Here is a 20,227-nt window from a genome sequence, read left to right on the forward strand (position 1 = left end):
GTAACTGGGCTATGGGTAGTGAGGCTGAATGTGATGGAGGTGACGGCTGAGCGGCTAACTGAGCTAGCGGCTGCTGGGTAGCTAACTGAACTACCGGCTGGGCAGCTGACTCGAAAAACACAGCCCCGGTATAAACAGTCACACGGTCTGGCTAAACAGAAAAAGTGTCTTTTCCACTCACCACAGCCGGCAACTCAGAAGTCTCGGGACCCGGCTGTGGCGATGGGCGTCGGCGGCGTGAACGTCGCTTCCTTCTCGGGGATAGCTCCGACCGGCCGGGTAATTCCTCATCCGGCGGGCCGGGCCGCAGATTGCCCGGTGGGCAGTGCAAAACATTCACCGCCGGGCTGGGTCGGGAAGCGGTAGCAGCTGGAGGGTGAAGGTGAAGTTCGTTAAGTATGAAATTCTGTGCGAGCAGGTGAAGAGAGTCCAGTAGCCAGGAGTGAGCAGAGATTAATTGCTGTAGCCTGGCTTCTACAGCGCGGTGAAATTCCTCTCCCTCATGTTCAAGCCACAGGTTAACCAACCTCGAAACGGAGTCAATCACTTCCTCCCGAAACTCCTGGGAAGGTGCGGATGCTGCTGGGTCCATGTTTGGTCGGCTCGTACTGTCACGGCTGGCGGGGTGAGCCGTGTGGTGTGGAGGAAAAGGAGGACCCAAAATGCAGGCAGGCGACTGATGATATGAGCCCGAACCGGACACCACGGGGGAGGACACCGAATAACTAGAACAGAGGGACATAATCATAAAACACAAAACGCTGGGTCAAAATGACCCAGGACCATGACAAATGTATTGGAAACTGTTATTTCGCTTGATGCTGAGAAAGCGTTTGATCGGGTGAGATGGGATTTTCTTTTCCATACGCTTGAAAAATTTGGCCTCGGGAGTAATTTTGTATCCTGGATAAAAGTATTGTACTGTGACCCTGTAGCGGCCATTCGGACCAACAATAGTCTGTCCCCCTTTTTTCAGCTTCAGCGTGGCACACGACAGGGGTGCCCTTTGTCACCTCTCCTTTTTGCCATCGCAATTGAACCGCTAGCTATTGCTCTGAGACACTGTGTTGAGGTTGAGGGAATACGTCGTGGGGATATCGAGCATAAAGTCTCTCTTTATGCCGACGACATGCTCTTGTTTATTTCCAACCCTTCAAATAGCCTCCCTAAACTTTTAGATGTACTTAAGGAATTCGGGACAATTTCCGGATATAAGGTGAATTTCGGGAAAAGCGAGGCAATGCCTTTAGGTACAATAACCGGGGAACTTTCGTCTATTTTAGCACCTTTCAAACTCAGCTATAACAAATTCAAATACTTGGGCATTTGGATTACGCAGAACCATAGAGACCTGTATAAAACTAATTAGCTTCCTTTGTCTAAGCTAAAAGAGGATTTTGGAAAGTGGGAGTCCTTGCCTCTTTCGCTGGGTGGTAGATTAAATATCATTAAGATGACTATATTTCCTAAATTTCTATATCTTTTTCAGTGTCTTCCAATTTTTTTAACTAAGTCATTTTTTAATAATCTAAATAGTCAAATCTCCTCCTTCATTTGGAACAAAAAACCACCTAGGCTGAAACAGAGTGTATTACAAAGACCGCGGAGCACAGGAGGCTTAGCACTCCCAAATTTTTTGTTTTATTACTGGGCAGCTAATATAAGGGCATTATTGTACTGGATAAAAGACCATGATAATTTATCATCATCATGGGTAACACTGGAGCAGCTGTCGGTGAGCCAATCCTCCCTGACGTCTTTGTTGTGTGCCAGATTACCTCTGGCGGGACCGATCTCCAGCTTCACCACGAATCCTCTTGTTGTCCACTCACTGAAATTATGGTATCAGCTCAGAAGGCACTTTAAACAGACTGAACTCTCTCTTAATGCACCACCGCATAGACATTGCATGTTCTCCCCATCCTTAACGGACAAGGCATTTAACATATGGACAAAGCTTGGAATAACATCAATGACTGCTCTTTTCACGGACAATATCTTTTCCTCATTTGAACAGCTGGTGAACAAGTTCAAGATCCCTCAGTCACACTTTTTCAGGTATCTACAACTCAGGAATTTTGTTGCTTCTAATACTGAGTGCTTTCCGTCCTGTCCACCTCCATCCCATTTGGATGATATTTTTGATTTTAAACCAAATGCCAAGCGGGTTATAAGTGATGTTTATGAGCTGTTAAGTAATTTTAGGCTGTCCACATTGCAATCACTTAGGGAACGATGGGGAAGTGATCTTGGCCAACAGATTGCAGATGAGACTTGGCATAAGATAATCAATAGAATTTCTTCGTCATCTATTTGCCTTAAACATGTGGTGATTCAGTTCAAAGTGGTTCACCGTCTCCATTGGTCTAAAACTAGACTGAGCAAAATCAAGGATGGGTTTGACCCCACATGTGACCGGTGCAAACGAGAGCCTGCTTCCCTATTTCACATGTTCTGGGCATGTCCAAAACTGGGTAGCTTTTGGAAAAGCATATTTGAAACCATATCCAACATATTTGGTGTTCCAATTGCACCCTGCCCATTTATAGCTATTTTTGGGGTGACGCCTTGTGATGCCAGTCTTTCCAAATCACACTCTGATCTTCTGGCCTTTTGCACTCTTTTGGCCCGTAGAATGATATTGTTGAAATGGAAAGAGCCACTTCCACCTGTATATGGGCAATGGGTTAAGGATGTCATGTACTATACTCAGCTGGAAAAGATCCGCTACACTGTAAAAGGTTCGGAGGTTTTATGACACATGGCAACCTTTCCTTACTTACTTTGAAAGATTAAGTCCGGATACTATTGCTTAATGTGCGTGTGAGTGGGGTTTTTTTTTTCCCCTTGCTGTTGTTCATTTATTTTATTATTTACTTTGTATCTGTAATTTTATTTTATTTTATCTCTTCTTTCCTCTCTGGCTGGGTTTTAGTTACACTGTTCTGGATGGGTGGGGGGGAGGGGGGCACAACTGTTTGTTAATATTGCCGTAATTGTTGTTGGAAGCAATTCTTTGTTCAATAAAAAGACCTTGATCAAAAAAAAACAAAAAACGGCCAGCTATACCCTGGACCCCAGAGGGTTAAGCCCTGTGTTTCCTTTGCCCTTTTTCGGGTCGTACCCTCACACTGCTTTGTGTTTTTCTCTGTGTACCTTTTAAATTCCTAGTTCTAGTTTTCCTAGTTTAATACCAAGTTTTCTAGTTTCTTGTTTTCTGAGTTTTGTTTAGCACTCTTATAATTGGATCAAGGTTCAAGGTTCTTTATTTGTCACATGCATAGTTATACAAGTATAACACACAGTGGATTGTTGCTACAGCAGTAAAGCTGCCTCCCTGCATTACTCCTCTGTTTCACATGAGTCCTGCATTTAGGTCTTTCACCCTGCCTGCCACACAGCAACACATGACAAGTCCTCCCTCTTCTTGAAGCCATTTCCATCATTTTTCCAAAATCCATTATATGTGCCTGCACATACCGCATACCATCATATACCATACCTGCACACTTCCTCCTCAAGATAAGATAAAACTTTATTAATCCCTCGGGTGGGTTCCTCTGGGAAATTCGGTTTCCAAAAGCACAGCACCGACAGAAGTTACAGAACTTGAGCAGAATATTATATATATACACATATATAAATACAGAGAAATATTTAAATAAAATATACAAAAGGGATAAATAGAATAAATAGGAATAAGGAATAAGAATACAAGGCAAGTAGAATAAATAGGAATAAGAATACAAGGGAAATTGCACATTTCAAATATTGAAGTCTATTGCACTGTTGACTATTAACAAAAAGTATTGCACAAAAAGTATTGCACAGTGAAGTGAAGAGGCACTACAGTTTAGTTGTTCCCCCCTCCTTTGTCCTCCTGTTTCCCCTCCCTCTCCCCTCCAGAGAGGAGTTAAACAGTTTGATGGCGTGTGGGACAAAGGAGTTTTTAAGTCTGTTGGTTCTTGTCTTTGGGAGAAACAACCTGTCACTGAACAGACTCCTCTGGTTGTTTATGGCCGTGTGCAGAGGATGCCCAGCATTGTCCATAATGTCCAGCAATTTTATTAGTGTCGTTTTCTCTGCCACTGTCACCAGAGTGTCCAGCTTCATGCCGACCAAAGAGCTAGCCACCCCATGATGGGTGTGTTATCTGCAAACTTCTGAATATGGCATAATTCAGAGTTGTAGCAGAAGTCAAAGGTATACAGGGTGAAGAGAAGAGGGGACAGCACAGTTCCCTGTGGTGCTCCTGTGCTGCTGACCACAGTGTCAGACATGATGTCCTTCAGCCTGACGTACTGTGGTCTGTCAAATAGGTAGTCGGAGATCCAAGAGACCAGGCAGGGGTCCACCTGCATCCTGTTCAGTTTTTCCTGGAGCATACAGGGCCGGATGGTATTAAAGGCACTAGAAAAGTCAAGAAACAGGACCCTGACCATGCCTTTTCACCCGTCCAGGTGTGAGTGGGCTCTATGTAGGAGGTACAGGATGGCATCCTCCAATCCGACATCCACCTTGTATGCGAACTGTAGTGAGTCCTGGGCATGTTGCACCTGTGGTCGGAGGAGGTTGAGAAAGAGCCGCTCTAGAGTCTTCATAAGATGTGACGTCTGTGCCACCGGTCGGAAGTCATTCAGCTCATTGGGCCGGTTCCTTTTGGGGACCGGGACGATGCAGGATGTCTTCCATAGGGCAGGCACTCTCCCCAGTCGCAGACTGAGATTGAAGACTCATTGTAGCAGCTCCCCAAGTTCAGCAGCACACAACTTTAGCATCCTAGGACACACCTTGTCTGGGCCTGCTGCCTTTCTGGGCGAAGCTTCCTCAGTTGTCTCCTGACCTGATCCACTGTGACACTGGGAGATGATTGGAAGAAGGGGGGGGAAGATGTCCTGCTGTTGAGAGAGGGGTTGGAGGAGGGGGGTGTCATAGTGTCAGGAAGGGGGGGAAGCGAGTGAGGTAGGGGAGTGGGGAGAGGGCTCTGTAGTAAAAGGGGGGGGGGGGGGGGGGTTGTGGGCTGGTCAAACCTGTTGAAGAAGTAGTTGAGTTCGTTTGCCTTCTCCACAGTCCCCCCCCCCCCACCCCCCCACTGTGCTTCTGTGTTTCTGTCACCTACATGTTTATTGAAGGGTTAAATTCTGTGTCTCAATTCCAAGCTTTTGTATCAGGTAAACTGCATCAGAAATCAGAATTTCCTTATTTCAATTTAGTCATAATCACTTTTATCTCAACTTTGGCCCATTGCAAACTTTAGAATCACTGTTAACTTAAAGAAAATATGTATTATAACTACTTTTACATTAGATTTTTTGTTTTCTGTGGAAGACTGAATTCCCAGATTTTTAATGTTTTGTGTCTTGGGTGTTTGAGATTTTTATAAATGAGTTCATTATTGAATGTTTATTATTTTGCAATAGGAAAAAAATCAATTATTTGGACAATGAAAAGAAGGAGCTGGTTGGAGTCTTTGGTAAAACTGGGGCTGGAAAAAGCTCTTTGATAAATGCCATCATTGGAAAGAAGAAACTTTTGCCCTCTTCAAATGAGAATGCCTGTACCTCAGTCATGATAAAGGTGGAGGCTAACATGGACAGTAAAGTAAAGAACAAGTATCAAGCAGACATTGAATTCATTACTGAACAGGTAAAGTGATTAGATAATGTATTTTAATTGAAGTAAATGAAAGTGTCACAATATGGCAGCAAAAATGTTAGGTGTTAGTTGTGCTGTCTGCCATTTATTGAAACTAATATGAAATAATTATATTTTAGGAGTGGAAAGATGAGTTGTGGTCTTTAGTTCAGTCTCTCCGTGATGAAAAAGATCAGGAAGTGGAAGACGATAATAGTGATGACAGCGATGAAGATGGTGATGACATTGTTGAAGAAGATGATGATAGTAGTGAAGAAGATGAGGATCCTGGTTACATTCATGACAAACTGTCAGCGCTGTATGGAGAAGATTGGAAGAAAAACTCAAACAAAACTGTTGAATACTTCACAGGGAAGAACTTCAAAGATATTGAAGATCTTCTTAAATCTGGGACAAGGACGTTGAAATGTAGAACAGTAAGAAAAAAATTTTCTTAAAAAGACTAACTTCTGACTGTTATCTGGTGTGATGTGTAAGCATGCAGCAAAAGACCCTCCGCAACCTACGTCAATTCTCAATATTTCAGTTGAGTCATATCGCTGAATGATGTTTCCGACGCTCAAAAACAAAGTGCGCCAACATATTAATGAGCACATGCAATCTGTATATAAAAATCATAAAAAACAGATTTATTTAATAATTTTAATCCTAACACTAAGCATGCTTCCCTGTCTGATAGTGAACTGTTAGAACTTTTATTTTTAATTAGCATGTACCCTAATTTTTACAGTTTTATTTACTTAAACGTTTATTCAGCAGAAGTAAAACTAAAAATATAAAAAACAACCACAGAAAATTGTGTGAACTCTTTTTACATAGACTGCATCTGTGCTCAGACTAGTGACCCATGATAAAATCCAATCTTTTCATTTAAATATTTTTGAAAATTTGTCACGAACAATAAGATTCATTTTAGTCATAGCTATGAATACCTGATTTTTGAAAGAACAGATCTTGCTGAGATCCAAATGCATATTTTGATAAACACACAGTTAGGGAAAAAATGCTGTGTTGTGTTTTAGACACAAGTATAAAAGTTTGCATACTGCCTATACCAGGGGTCGGCAACCTGCGGCTCTGGAGCCGCATGCGGCTCTTTAGTCCTTATAGTGCGGTTTGGGAAAATAAATTAGAAGTATTTAGCTGAAGTGTATTTTATTTATATTAGTTCTTTTTTAACTTGTAGTTCTAAATTGGAAGATTATTGTGATATTGAAATATAAAAATAAAATTATATTCTATTATTTTTTCATCGCTCAAAATAAGCGTCACACTGGCGAAAGCCGGTATACCCGCCGAAACGCTGTGCATTTATCGAGACTTTCAACCCCAGGTAGGCCAATTCTGGATCTTCGGATCCACATTATGTCAGCAGCTCCACCGTGAACTATGTTAAAAACAAACACCGCTCACGCCTCACAGATGACAGCTTACAGTCCTGCATAAAGATGAAAGTGACTTCGTACAGCCCCGATCTGCAGACGCTGTGCGCAGAGGTTCAGGAGCAGAAGTCCCATTGTAAACATACCAACACCCGACAATGTTTGCATGAACACGCTTTTCAGCATCTCTTTATTGACCACTTTTCACACACGCTTGCTGTACGCATACAGCCGGCTGTAGCTTTGCAGCTCACAGCCCGACACCAACACAACAGCAGAAAGAGCACAGATGTAAAGGCAGCGAGGCGTGATTGCGGGTCCCGCTCAGGTGCGTCCGCCTCCCCTGCAGCGGCGCTGCAGACCACGCCCCGCCACACACATTAACCAGGTAAAATACATATTTAGGCAGAATTTTGCAAATATCTATTTTTCATCTTTTAGCAGCATAGTGCTTTTTTTTCAAGTTATTTTTTAAAAGTCAGGTCAAGGCTCCAAAATCCCAAAGGCGATATAAGGGTGGTGGCTCACAACAGTTTTTGTTTGCTGGATCATTTTAGTTCAGCTGGGTGTCTTTCCTTTTGTTATATTTCTTTAAGAGTTCAAAATGTGCTAATTACATAAATAAAATGTAATTTTCTCTGTAGCACTTCAAGGATTTCATAAGCAACACACCTTAGTTGTTCACACAAAGCATAAAGGTAAAAAACAATATTTACAGTGTTATCTTCATTTTAGATGTCAAAAAGTATTTGCGGCTCCCAGTGTTTTCTTTTGCGTGGAACCCGGGTCCAAATGGCTCTTTGGGTCTTAAAGGTTGCAGACCCCTGGCCTATACTAAAGTGTAAAGTATACAAAAGCCATGGAAATGTCAAGAAACAGATGATAAAGCCCAGTATACACACATCCACATAATATTCTCTTTATACAGTGGGTTGCAAAAGTTTGGGCAACCTTGTTAATAGTCATTATTTTCCTGTATAAATCGTTGGGTGTTACAATAAAAAAAAGTCAGTTAAATATATCATATAGGAGACACACACAGTGATATTTGAGAAGTGAAATGAAGTTTATTGGATTTACAGAAGGTGTGCAATAATTTAACAACAACAGGCCAGGCTTTCCCAGTGCAACCTCACTATACGTTTAGGCATGCCAGATCTGTCCAGCATCCTCTCCCATTAAAAAAACACCGCTCAGGTTCAGATCTGGCAGGCGTTCCTCCCAATCATGCCCCTCACTGTCATTGCCAACACAAGCACTGAAGTCTCTCAGTAATACAACAGAGTCCCAAGGTGGAGCACCCTCAAGTGCCCTGCCCAGGGACTCCAAGAAGGCAGGGTACTCTGAACCGTCGTTCAGCGCATATGTGCAGACAACAGTCAGGACCCATTCCCTGACAAAAAGGCGCAGGGAACAAACCCTTTCGCCCACTGGGAAAAACCCCAATGTACAGGCAGCAAGCCAGGTGTATACTAAGATACACACCCCAGCTTGCGCCTCTCACAAAGGGCAACTCCAGACTGAGACAGAGTCTAGCTGTGGTTCCAATGCCCCATCCATTAGTTGAGATGAGCCTGACAATATCAAGCCAGTTCCTCTCTACATCAAGCACTAACTCAGGCTCCTTCCCCACCAGAGATGTGAATGGTAAATGGCCTGTATAGCGCTTTACTAGTCCCTAAGAACCCCAAAGCAAAATTTAGTTATCCACCCATTCACACACTGGTGCTGGCAGACTACATTGTAGCTACAGCCACCCTGGGGCGCGCTGCCAGAAGCGAGGCTGCCAGAAGCAAGGCTGCCAGACACTGGCACCACCGGGCCCTCTGATCACCACCAATAGGCAACAGGTGAAGTGTCTTGCCCAAGGACACAACGACCGAGACTGTTGGAGCCGGGGCTTGAACCGGCAACCTTACAATTACAAGACAAACTGCCAACTCTTGAGCCACGATCGCCCGCATGTCGCCCCTGACATTCCATGTCCCAATTGCTAGTTTCGGTAGCTGGGGATTGGTCCACCAGGGTCTCCGCTCCTAGCCACCGCCCAGCGCACATTGGACCTGTCGCCTACGGCACCACCTTTGAGTGGTGTCCCTACAGAAGGGCACATGACCTCTTGTCGGGCTGTGCCCAGCTGGTCCCCATTGACTTAGGCCTGGCCACCAGATGCTCGCCCTCAAACACCCTCCCCAGGCCAGGTGAGGCCCCAGTACCCCTATCCTGGGCAGGGTGATCTGTTCCCTGGATCTTCTGCTCATTGGGGTTTTTGGATCACTCTTTGTCTGGTCTCTCACCCAGGACCAATTTGTAAAGGGAGACCCTACTAGGGGACTAAAAGCCCCTGGCAACATGGCCTCTGTGATCTTTGGGGCACACAAACCCCTCCACCATAATAAGGTAGCGATTCACTGAGGAGAGAACTGTGGCTCAGTAGATATATTCTCTTTTTCAGACTATTTTCTGTAAGCCAAAGAGATAGTTTGAGTCTAAAATACTCAGACCAGCCTGTCTGGCACCAAAAACCAAACCAATTTCACTTAAATAACCGTTAAGGCCATTTTAATCATGTCTACATGCCCAAATGTACTGAGTTTCTGGTATATGACTTGCATTAACCTGTAGTTGAGCAGTTGTACTTAATGAAGTCAATAGTGAGTGTATACTCATGCTTCACAGAAGAAGCTCTTTGAAAGTCATTTTTAGTGAGAATATAAATGAAACTGTGTTTGCATTTGTAATATTTGTTGCAGGCTGAGGAGTTATCTGCAGAACTTATTCAGTATACAAGAAGTGGCTCTTTACTTTCTCATTGTGAAATGAGAAAAATAAAGAGGTGGTATTGGCCACTAGTGAAGTGTGTGACTGTCAGGGTACCACACAATGATCTTCTCCAGCATGTAACACTTGTGGACCTTCCTGGAAATGGTGACTGTAATAAGAGCAGAGATGAAATGTGGAAACAGGTAATTTATTCACATTCACTACCTACTATTGTTTTCTTTACTCAAGTAAAAAGTTTAAAAAAAAAAAACACAGGCTCTGAAATGTACTCAAAGTAAGAAAGTAAAAAGTATCTCTTTGGAGATTCTAACTGAATCTTGTCTTATATTAATTAATAATTAAACAGTATCAGTAAATGTGAATAGATGTGAATTGTGTCTAATTTTTTTTCTAATTGTACTAAGTTCAAATCAGAAGAAAAATAAGGAAAATATGGAATATATATCTATTTTCTGTTCATCTGCTTCCATTGTAGAGGATGACTTTGCCTCTAAACAGGAAAATGTGTACAGGCAGATTTTTAAGTGGATTCAGTAGGTGGGGGAACCCTAAAATTGGTTACAATGTCTCATAACGCTCAATAATTTCTATTGAGAGCTCCATTAGATTTTCTTAATGTACAGGCTGTGCATGTGCACTGTGCACCAGTCACATACCCTGTTCTTTACTTTAAACCCATCACAGTACAGCAATCTAACCTGGTTATCCTTCACTAAACTGCAGAGAATTTTCATGCAACCTTTAATAACACAGTCTACCTCAGTTTGATTTACAGCATGTTTCACACATAATGTCACATCTACAGCTTTTCTTTTTAAAGAGGACTTACATGTAAACTTTACAATTCCAGTTTATCAGATACCACTAAGCAGTCCTTACCTTAAACCCAACTCTGTTATTGACATGCATTTTTTTCTACTTTCAGATTGTTGGAAATTGTTCCACTGTTTGGATTGTGACTGAGATTAGCAGAGCAGCATCAGACAAGGAAGCCTGGGATATCCTAAAAAGTGCCAGTAGCCTCATTGGTAATGGTGGTGAATGTCAGCACATACATTTTATCTGCACGAAGTCTGATGTTACTGAAAATCCAGATGATCTGTAAGTAAATTAAGATGGCATGAAATACTGAAATGCACATTGTGGTATGAGAGTTAATGCAATCAGACAGATAGATATTGTCAGTCATCCAGGTAAGGAAATCCATGATTCAGTGATATTGCAAAGCTATCACAGAGAGAGAAAATCATGCTCACATTCACAACAGCAGATAATTTAGAGCATGAAGTTATCCATAGGTCTTCAGTTTCTGAAAACAGGCTTCTGGCCCAAATTGAGTCATAATTGAGTCTTAGTGTTAGGCAGGGCTTCCAGGACTCTGGGGACCCTTTGCCTGCTCCTTGGTGCTGTCGTCTGCCTTCTCCGGGCTACTGCCTGAGTGTGGCAGCCAGGTGCCCGTCGGAGGCAGCCTTTATCTCTGCTGTTGGCTTAGCGTCTTGCGTACCAACCATAACGGCCTGCTCCGCTGCAGTCAGTGCTTCTGCAGGACTCACTCTTGCATCTGGCAGACTGAAGCCTCTGCGCCCTGGCTCGGCCAGGATCTTGACCGGGCCAGCGTGTATATATGTATATGTGCAAATAGTTTGTTTGAAACACTGTGGGATTTTGTTGCACTGTCTCCTCATTGGGTGTCTTATAGAGTTACCCTGTACATATGGAATATGTAAAGAAGTGGAGAGATAACCTTGACGTGTTCTGGTCAAACTATCACCAGTTTTATGTCTGCACTTATAGGTAAGCTGTGGGCCATAGCTGGGCTAGCTGGAGTGTCTTAAAGAAGTATCCACACACCAGTAATTAATGGGGGACCTACCCCGTACATATAGAACATGTAATTTTCCCGTGGCAACGTACTCTGTGCTTGCTCAGATGATAGGGGGGTTTTTTTCGCTGTAAAAAGAAGTTTTCTTCCCACACAGCGTACAGGAGCACCAGGTGTCCAGAAATAACAAAAACAAAAGACTAGGCACAAGAGTCCAACAACACAGTTCAGGGGGTCCGCCTGGAGGTTGACAGCACAGAAGTCCATACAGTTCAGGTGGCCAAACCCGGAGGCCAGCGACAGAGACGAAACAGTTCAGGGGGCTGGCCTGAGGGCCGACGGCACAACAGTCCATTACTGGGCAGTTCACGGGGCCAGCACAACAGTCCATTACACTGTTCAGGAGGCCAACCGTGAAGCCAGCAGTGGCGACGGAGCAGTTTTGTAGGCTAGCAGCGTGAAAAGCAGCAGCACTAAATGACGATGGTGTGGGTGCCACTTCCTCCCTGAAGAGAGAGCAGAGATAACAGGAGAAGCTGGTGATGTTGGAGAAATGAAGGCTGGCTCCTCATCCTCTGTCCACATCACTGCCAGGAAGGAGGCAGGCAAAGCGGTCCCGACCAACATGTGGAGAGAGAGGAGTTTTGAGGCAGCAGCGAGGGATTGCCATCCTGCTGTAGAGACTGCTGCGTTGCGGAGAGATCCGTATTCTGCCGCTGCTGAGTTGCAGGGAGCTACTGCTGCTGTTTCAGTGTGGAATGCTGAGAGCGGACAAAGTCTGCTAGCTCCTGAGCTGCTATTGCCTCCCTGGCTTGATGCAGCTCGTTAATTAAACCTGAAACCTCTGGGAGCTGGCGAAAATGAGCATTACCCTTGAGGATCACCTGGATAGTGTTTATTCCAACTGTCATTGTCCTTGTGCCCGAGGTGTGGGAAATCCGCCCCAACAGGACTTGGATGCTGACCAGATCGCGCTCCTGGGATGAGCCCGCTGGGTCCATGTAGTGGTCATGTCGTTCTGTCATGTTTTGGCTGTGTGGCAGGCAGGATTGGACAAATGCAGTACTCATAGACAGAAGGTTAAACTTAAAGCACAGCTTTCTTGCTGGGAAAAAACTCTTCATAGAAAATAGACTTTACAAAAGCAAACCAAAACCTCAAACGCAAAACTAGAAACTAAACTGGGAACAGGAACCTAGAAACTGAGAAACTCTCACTAGGAAACTAACAGGAGCACAAGACAACCACATAGCATGAAGGGGGTACAACGTGACACAGAGCAAGGAACACACAGGGCTTAAATGCACACTGGAATAATCAGGGAATGGGAGACAGGAGGGAAACACAGCTGGGAGAAATTAGACCTAATGAGACACGGGAAGCAAGAAACACTGACACAAGACATGGACTTTCAAAGTAAAAGAGCAAATATAACACAGAGACACGGACTTGACACTGAGACAGAGAGACATGACTGACTGGGGAACAGAGGGAACATGAAGCACAGAGACAAAAGGTAACCTAATGAGAAACACAGGGAGGGTACAGAAACAGAAACTCGCAGCTTCTTTAACAATAATCAAGAAGTATAAGGTCACACCCAGGACCATGACAATATAAAAGATTAAAATGCCTCACTTTCAAATTTTGACTTTATTTACACTTTAGTAGTAGGAGGATCAAAATCAGTCCCAAAAGGCACAACTCATACATTAGAATCAAAAGTGTATAAAACAGTTAAAAAATTATGATTAACTAAAATTAAGGTTTTACTCAGATGAGATAAGCAGTAATATTAGATTATGCTGTTTAATTAATTTTTACTCTCCCCTGTTTAAGGCTTGATAGAAATCAGCGAGTCAAGAAAAAAGTGACAGAAAAATTCAAAACTCAAAAAAAGATTAAGGTGAGTTTTATACACTGACAGAAAATCTGAAGCAAGAATATTCAATGTGCCAGCATGCTATAAAATTAAAATCTGTTTTCATCAGAAACACTTCAAGGATGACTGTTTCAGAGTCTTCACAGTGAGCTCCACAGAGTTCTTCGAAAAAAAATGGCTACAGTTAGATGACACTGGTGAGTGTATTTAACTATTTTGTGTTTAACAAAAATGTGTAGCTCTGATTTGTAACTTGTACAATGTTTTAGATATACAAGTTCCCTTCAGTTAAGTTAAGATTAAAAACTTTAACGTCAAAATTTAATATGCAGTTTCCTTGTTAACAGAAATACCTCAGCTTCGGGAGTGGTTGAAAAAGCTCAATAGGTCACACTCTGAGACTTTAAACTTTGTGTCTGGAGTTCAGATGATTCTCTCCGTGATTCAAGAGGCCAAATGCAGCAAACGCAGAGAACTGGTAAGATCAAAAAATTAAATCTAATTTTCTTCATTTGTCTCAACTGTTAAAAGAAAAGATAAATATTATTATTATTTATCGTATTTATATTTGTATTTTTTATTTATTGTGAAAGAACCTGATTAAGACCAAAGATAATCATAAATAACTAACCCAGTGTGTGTGTATATATATATATATATATAGATAGATAGATAGATGGATAGATGATTTATATTTTTAATGCTTTGACTATTATATTTTTATCTTTCAGGCTGATAAAAACGTTCTTCAAAAAGATCTTCAAAAAAGGCTAAAAAGCAAACGTGATGAAGTCAAAAAAGGAATACAAAAGATCTGCAACAGTTTTGAAATAAAACTTTGCAACGGAGTTAATAAATCCAAGAATGAAGATAAGAAAAAGCTGAAGAAGTTCTTAGACGTATGTATTTTTCAGAACAATACTTGTCTTGATGTATGCTCAATAATCCAGGCAAGGAAATCCCAGAAAGCTGAACGTGTTTATCTGGATGTTTTCAGTTAGAGAGTGTATTATCACTTATCCAAGTAACTTCTTCCGCTCGCCACTGACTGAAATGCTGCCCCGAGCCATGACAGATTCTCCACCAAGTTTCACTAATGGCTATAAACACTCACTGCTGTATCTCTCTCCTGAACAACGGCGTAGATTTGGTTTTGGCATTGGTGGGGACGGATGATTCAACCACCGAACCCTGCCCGGTTTCTTTTTTTTTCCTTTTTGTCTTTGCTTCTTGATAAAAAAAAAAAGAAAAAGAAATATACTTGCCTAAATATGCTATTCTACATGCTTTTAAACCATTTAAAATTACAATTCATAGTTTTATATGTGAATTATATAATGTTAAATTACTATTAAACAAATGACTAACTATTTTAGGCTTTAGTTTCCTTCAGCCATATTCTATATAAATCAGGTCCATCCATCTATCCATTCGCTTCCGCTTATCCTTTTCAGGGTCGCGGGGGGCGCTGGAGCCTATCCCAGCTGTCATAGAGCAAGAGGCAGGGTACACCCTGGACAGGTCGCCAGTCTGTCGCAGGGCCAACACACAGGGACAGACAACCATTCGCACTCAAATTCACTCGCACATTCACACCTAGTGGCAATTTGGATTATCCAATTAACTTATCCCCACAAGCTACATGTCTTTGGACGGTGGGAGGAAGCCGGAGTACCTGGAGGGAACCCATGCAAACTCCACACAGAAAGACCCCGGCCTGATGGTGGAATTGAACTCAGGACCTTCTTGCTGTGCGGCAACAGTGCTAACCACCGTTCAGTTATAGTACACCAACATCTCTTATACGTTAGCACTAAGGGAACACTGAATGACCTGGTGGTTTTTGTCCATAAAACTACTCATCTAAGATTACCACAAAGTAAAAGATCTCTCAGCAAAATTATGCAACATTTTAGGCACACTATTGCCCCTATCAAGTCAGTAAGCTGGGATTTTTTATTCTAAACATGAACTACTGTTACAGCAACAGACATGGACTACTGGTGCCCCACACAACAACTCAATGGCCACTATGTGAAGGAGCCAAACACATGCCTTCTCCTCTCGTTAATCTATAGCACCAAAACATCAGTCAGTCACCTGTGACCTTGCCTCTTCACCTCTGTCCAAGCTACAACATGGCCGAGCTGTCTCTGTCACCTGATAAACCCTTGTGTTGTCCTCGGGATTCCCATACACTTGTTTGCCATACACCTAGGGGTCATTTTTGACCCGAGGACAACACAAGGGTAAATAACAGTGAGACATTCCAAATACATGCCACACATGTTCTTCAAATACAGTAATGAACCACCAAGTCATCATCCAATTTCACCTGTGATCTTGTATCACCATTACACAAAGCTCAGAAGCTTTGTGTTGGTTCTTCTGTCACCTGACAAATAGGACATACATGACAATAAGAATAAAATACGTAGCTGCTTCAGTGTTTCTGTCAATTTGTGCAGATCTTGACTCATCAGTAATGTTTGTAGGGTGAGTGCATTTTTAAATTTGTGCAAACTACACTGCAAGGTGGAATATTTGCAAAATCATGACTACCTCATGATATTTTGTCTCAAAAATTAACCCTATGAATATGTCAGTGCCATTAGGATGAAATTATTGGGTCACCAGCATTTTAACGTTAGACATATAATTTTAACAGCCTCTGTAAACTAATATCCTGGCTTGCTCGAGGCTGCCGTTTTCTCTGACAGTTTCAATCAAAATTAGAAATGCTGCTCTGGGAGACTGAGATAACTAATAGTGCTGCCTGTTGTCCAGTTAGTTTCCAAAACACGTTATTCATAGTTACATATAATTTTAGACTGATGTGGGCCAAAGCCTAGCATAGCCTGTAACGTTATTATGACAAACACATTTTATGAGTTAACTTGGCTTTAAGTGACTTACAGGTTTCTTTGAAAAATACTTTCTTATATCCAGGTTCTTCCTTTTTGCTGCCATCCTTCCTTTGCTGCTTGTCGCTGCTAAAACTAAACAGAGTTCCCTGAAAGACACAGCCAATCACATTGGCCATATTTGTCACATGAGGTAGGATTCCAGTAGAGAACGTAATTTAACTCTTTCTGCCCCGCTAGGTGAATGAGACGTTGACAGATCGTTTTTTTTTTCTATCGGGTTTGTTTTTCTTTACTTGAAGAGATCAAATTATTGGTGGGGACATGTCCCTTCCGTCCATGCCAAATCTATGTCCTTGCTCCTGACCTCTGTACATTTTGACACAAATATTTTAAATTTGGATTCATAACTCAATAAGACCTGTTGCCACTGATTTCAAGCCCAGTCTTTGTGTAATTTCACAGACCTTAGCCTTTTCTCCCTGTTTCCCTAAAAATGGCTTCTTGACAACAACTGCTGACAACAGTGCTCAGTTTTTTTCCTATTTTTTAAGAACCTGACTTTTAAATACTTCTTATTGCTTTCTTTTGTCCTTCACTTGCCCCGTTTCCTCTATTTTTTAAAGTACACACTGCACACTGAGATATGCCAAGTCTCTGACTAGTAACTCTTTGGAAATCACCATGTTGGTGCAAAAAACTATTTTATGCCTGTCAAATGTTTGGCATTTTGTAAATTTAACACATTCATATCAGTGATAGGTTTTAAGTGACCTGACGAGCAAAGAACATTCCTCTTAAAATGGTCAGGTGAAAAATCTGAAATGAAAATGAATGAAAAAGCAGCCAATGTCCAAAGAAAAGTTCAGCAAACCTGGAGACTATAGGTCAAGACCATCTGACCACTTAAAAGTCTAGCTCAAAGTCTGGAAGCAAATTATAAAAAAATGAGGGGTGGCACAAGACTTTTGCACAGTATTGTATTCACTGGGAATGGCTACAATTACAGCAAGGTAAGATGGTGAAAGATGCACTCATAGGCCATCTCCTCAGTTCAAAGATTGTTGTTCTCCCACATAAATGACTTCATTGACTCCTTGCTCAAATCAGCATTTATTCTTGTCTGGGATATGCACAATTCTCACTGAAAGAGATGACTAGTGGTCTGTAAGTGTACATAGACTCTGGATTCTTTGCCTTGAGCCAGCTCTTCTGTATTGTGCTATCTATTTAGCTTGGTTTTACTCAATTTATAATTCATGGCAGTCCTCTTAGTACTTAACCAAAGACACCATATTGCTGTTTTTGCAAGGAGAACTGATGCTTTGGATGGATAATTGTATTTTCAGGTTTGAAAGCCACTGAGATACAATTTTTTAAAAATTTTAAAATTCACCATGATTCACATTCATTCACAGCTCCTTCCATAATAAAGTGGTGCTAGTTTCAGTCCTAATGCAACTCTACTGTTTATAAGGCTATGGAGACCTGCAGTCATCTGGGACAGAGGAGTGTTTCCCCCACTGATAATGTTGCTTCCTGATGAACTGAATCAATTTTCTGATATTTTAAATATTTCATCAATAAAAATGAATTTGCATTTATGATGAACATGTACTTAAAAGTGTCTTTTCTGGTTTGGTTTCAGAAAAAGAACGGGAGCGGTTTTCACAAGACGCTAAAGTCTGTAGTTCAGAAAGGAGGCATCCACACAACAAATAAGGGGAAAGGGAAACAAATAAACTTCAACATGGACTTAGCTTCATGCCTGACTGATAGCATTGATGACTTATTCAGTAAGACCTTCCCGTAAGAATCCAGCATTATTTATTTTTATTCTTCATTCTCCCCCACAGTGCTAATTTCAATATTTATATAATAAACATATATAAATAAAAAAACACATTTTTTTACATTAGTAATTCATTTTGTGCATAATTTTATATTGTGGTTGTTAATAAGCAACAAAACAACCTGAAGAGCTGCTTGGGAGCCGAAAGAGCCGGCTGACTTAAACAAATTCAAATTTTGCTGCCAAAATTAACTCTGGTCTGGAAAAAACTCAAAAAGAGACCAAAATAAGACAAAAGAAAATAAATAAACATATTGTTCCCCCAAAATGATTGTTTTGATTATGATGATTTTTTTTTTTACTTTTTTTTTCATTTGTCCTTGGTTTTTCTCCTTCAGATGTGCCCCCTGGTCAGACGCTGTGCTCACAGACAGGTACACACAAACACATAAGAAAAACTTTATTTGTACTCCTTACATTTAGTTTGAAGTGAATTAATGAAGATTAAAAATCTTTTGTTTATGCATTTTACAGTTATTGAGAATGTCAAGAATAACATTTTTTTATTATTATTACCATTTTGCTAATTACAAGAAATTGTAATTAGTAAAATAGTGTTTAAATAATGTGATTGTAGATATACAATCACAATATTTAAACAAACATGACAATACTGTTATAATTTTTTGAAAAAAATTGTTAACCCATTTCAGCAAAAAAAACAAATCTGGACCATTCAAGGGACTCATCAGTGCATTTTCACTTGGCACTCATTCGCTGACTCAAAAATTCCAAGATTTCAAACAACTGCTTACATTTCTCAAGAACGAGGTAAAAGATGAAACTATCCTTTTCATTAAATATATTTCAGTTAAAGAATCAAGCGATTAACCTAAACAATGAAAAAGTAGCCTTGATTGTATTACCTCAAGTAATGTTCATCCATATTTGATATTTCTAAGGAAAATAATGTTAAGGTGGAACTCAATGTAATCATTCGGGAGCAGAAGAAAAAGATCTACAGCAGTCTGACAGATACAATTAAGGAAAACATGACAAAATGCTATGAGGGTAAGAAAGGTTCTCAGCTTGTCATCACAAAAACATTTACATTCATAATGATGATTTATAAAGCTATTCTGGCACAATTGTCGTTATAGATGCAGCGCAAATTGAGGGAACGGGCTCACTGAAAAAAATGAAAATCAAAATAAAGCACCATGTACTCTCAAATACGGAAATGTATGACAAAGCAAAAAATGCCATGTTGAAGCAGTTGAATGACTTGAAGGTTTGTCACATTTTTGTAATGTAAGATATGATGGAAAACCAAGTTTAGCGGGAATTTCTTATAGATATGTATATTTATTTGTGTTACCAAGGTTTATCCTACTATAATAAATTGACCAGAAGAGTAAAAGAAGAGAGCCTCACAAAAAATTAGCAAAGCTACCACTAGGTTCAATTAATAATCGAGTCTCTAAACACAATTCTATCATTTAAAATGTTCTGCAATTATTATTAAGTTAATATTTGTCTGTTTTAATGATCAATTAGGACAAAATTGTGGCTACACTGAACAACAACATGAAGGAAGCCATTGAACTCTCATTTGAGACTGGTCAAAAATCACTCCCAGGTAAACAGAGTCTGTTAACTTGAATCATTTATATGAAGCACTGAAAATCCCTTAAATATTTCAATAATAATAAATGAGTGTTTGGGTTTTCTTTAGATGTTTCAGAAAAGCTGAAGAGGGTGAAGAAACATTATAATAAACTTTGCCAGTCAAGAGGAAGAAATGCACTCCAGTAACTGGGTAAAAATGAATATGAACAGTTTTTTTTTTTGTTTTTTTGTTTGTTTTTTACTTTGAAATAGTGCTTTGAATTCAACTGCAACCATCCAGCAGCTGCACTGAGTCTGCAGTGAAATGAAAATATATGGTGTTCTGGTGTGAGGAGATTTTTAAATATATTTAAGACACATGTGGAGTAATGACTTATTTTAATGTCTGCTGTTAGTCATTAAGTGACTTGATTTTTC

The 20,227-nt window shown here is 40.9% G+C and overlaps 1 protein-coding gene across 5 annotated transcripts in view; it reads left to right on the forward strand.

The window, feature by feature from the left end:
• Positions 1–20,227, forward strand: part of LOC146388593 (nuclear GTPase SLIP-GC-like) — a 48,700-nt gene that overhangs the window by 22,153 nt on the left and 6,320 nt on the right. For 3 of the 5 annotated variants that reach the window (XM_084925987.1, XM_084925988.1, XM_084925990.1), the window contains 15 exons: positions 5,421–5,646; positions 5,775–6,071; positions 9,791–10,003; positions 10,747–10,922; positions 13,483–13,549; positions 13,635–13,722; positions 13,858–14,003; positions 14,257–14,424; positions 18,038–18,198; positions 18,580–18,615; positions 18,895–19,012; positions 19,144–19,252; positions 19,342–19,472; positions 19,739–19,820; positions 19,917–20,000. In XM_084925987.1, coding sequence (XP_084782113.1) covers positions 5,421–5,646; positions 5,775–6,071; positions 9,791–10,003; positions 10,747–10,922; positions 13,483–13,549; positions 13,635–13,722; positions 13,858–14,003; positions 14,257–14,424; positions 18,038–18,198; positions 18,580–18,615; positions 18,895–19,012; positions 19,144–19,252; positions 19,342–19,472; positions 19,739–19,820; positions 19,917–19,996 — 2,098 coding nt within the window. In that variant the 3' untranslated portion in view covers positions 19,997–20,000. Of the gene's footprint in view, positions 1–5,420; positions 5,647–5,774; positions 6,072–9,790; positions 10,004–10,746; positions 10,923–13,482; positions 13,550–13,634; positions 13,723–13,857; positions 14,004–14,256; positions 14,425–18,037; positions 18,199–18,579; positions 18,616–18,894; positions 19,013–19,143; positions 19,253–19,341; positions 19,473–19,738; positions 19,821–19,916; positions 20,001–20,227 lie in introns of those variants that run through there. The other 2 variants (XM_084925989.1, XR_014800061.1) reach the window with 2 other exon arrangements.

The sequence above is a fragment of the Perissodus microlepis genome, chromosome 4, assembly GCF_051167445.1.
Source record: "Perissodus microlepis isolate ML-2025 ecotype Zambia chromosome 4, ASM5116744v1, whole genome shotgun sequence".
NCBI classification, from domain to species: Eukaryota; Metazoa; Chordata; class Actinopteri; order Cichliformes; family Cichlidae; genus Perissodus; species Perissodus microlepis.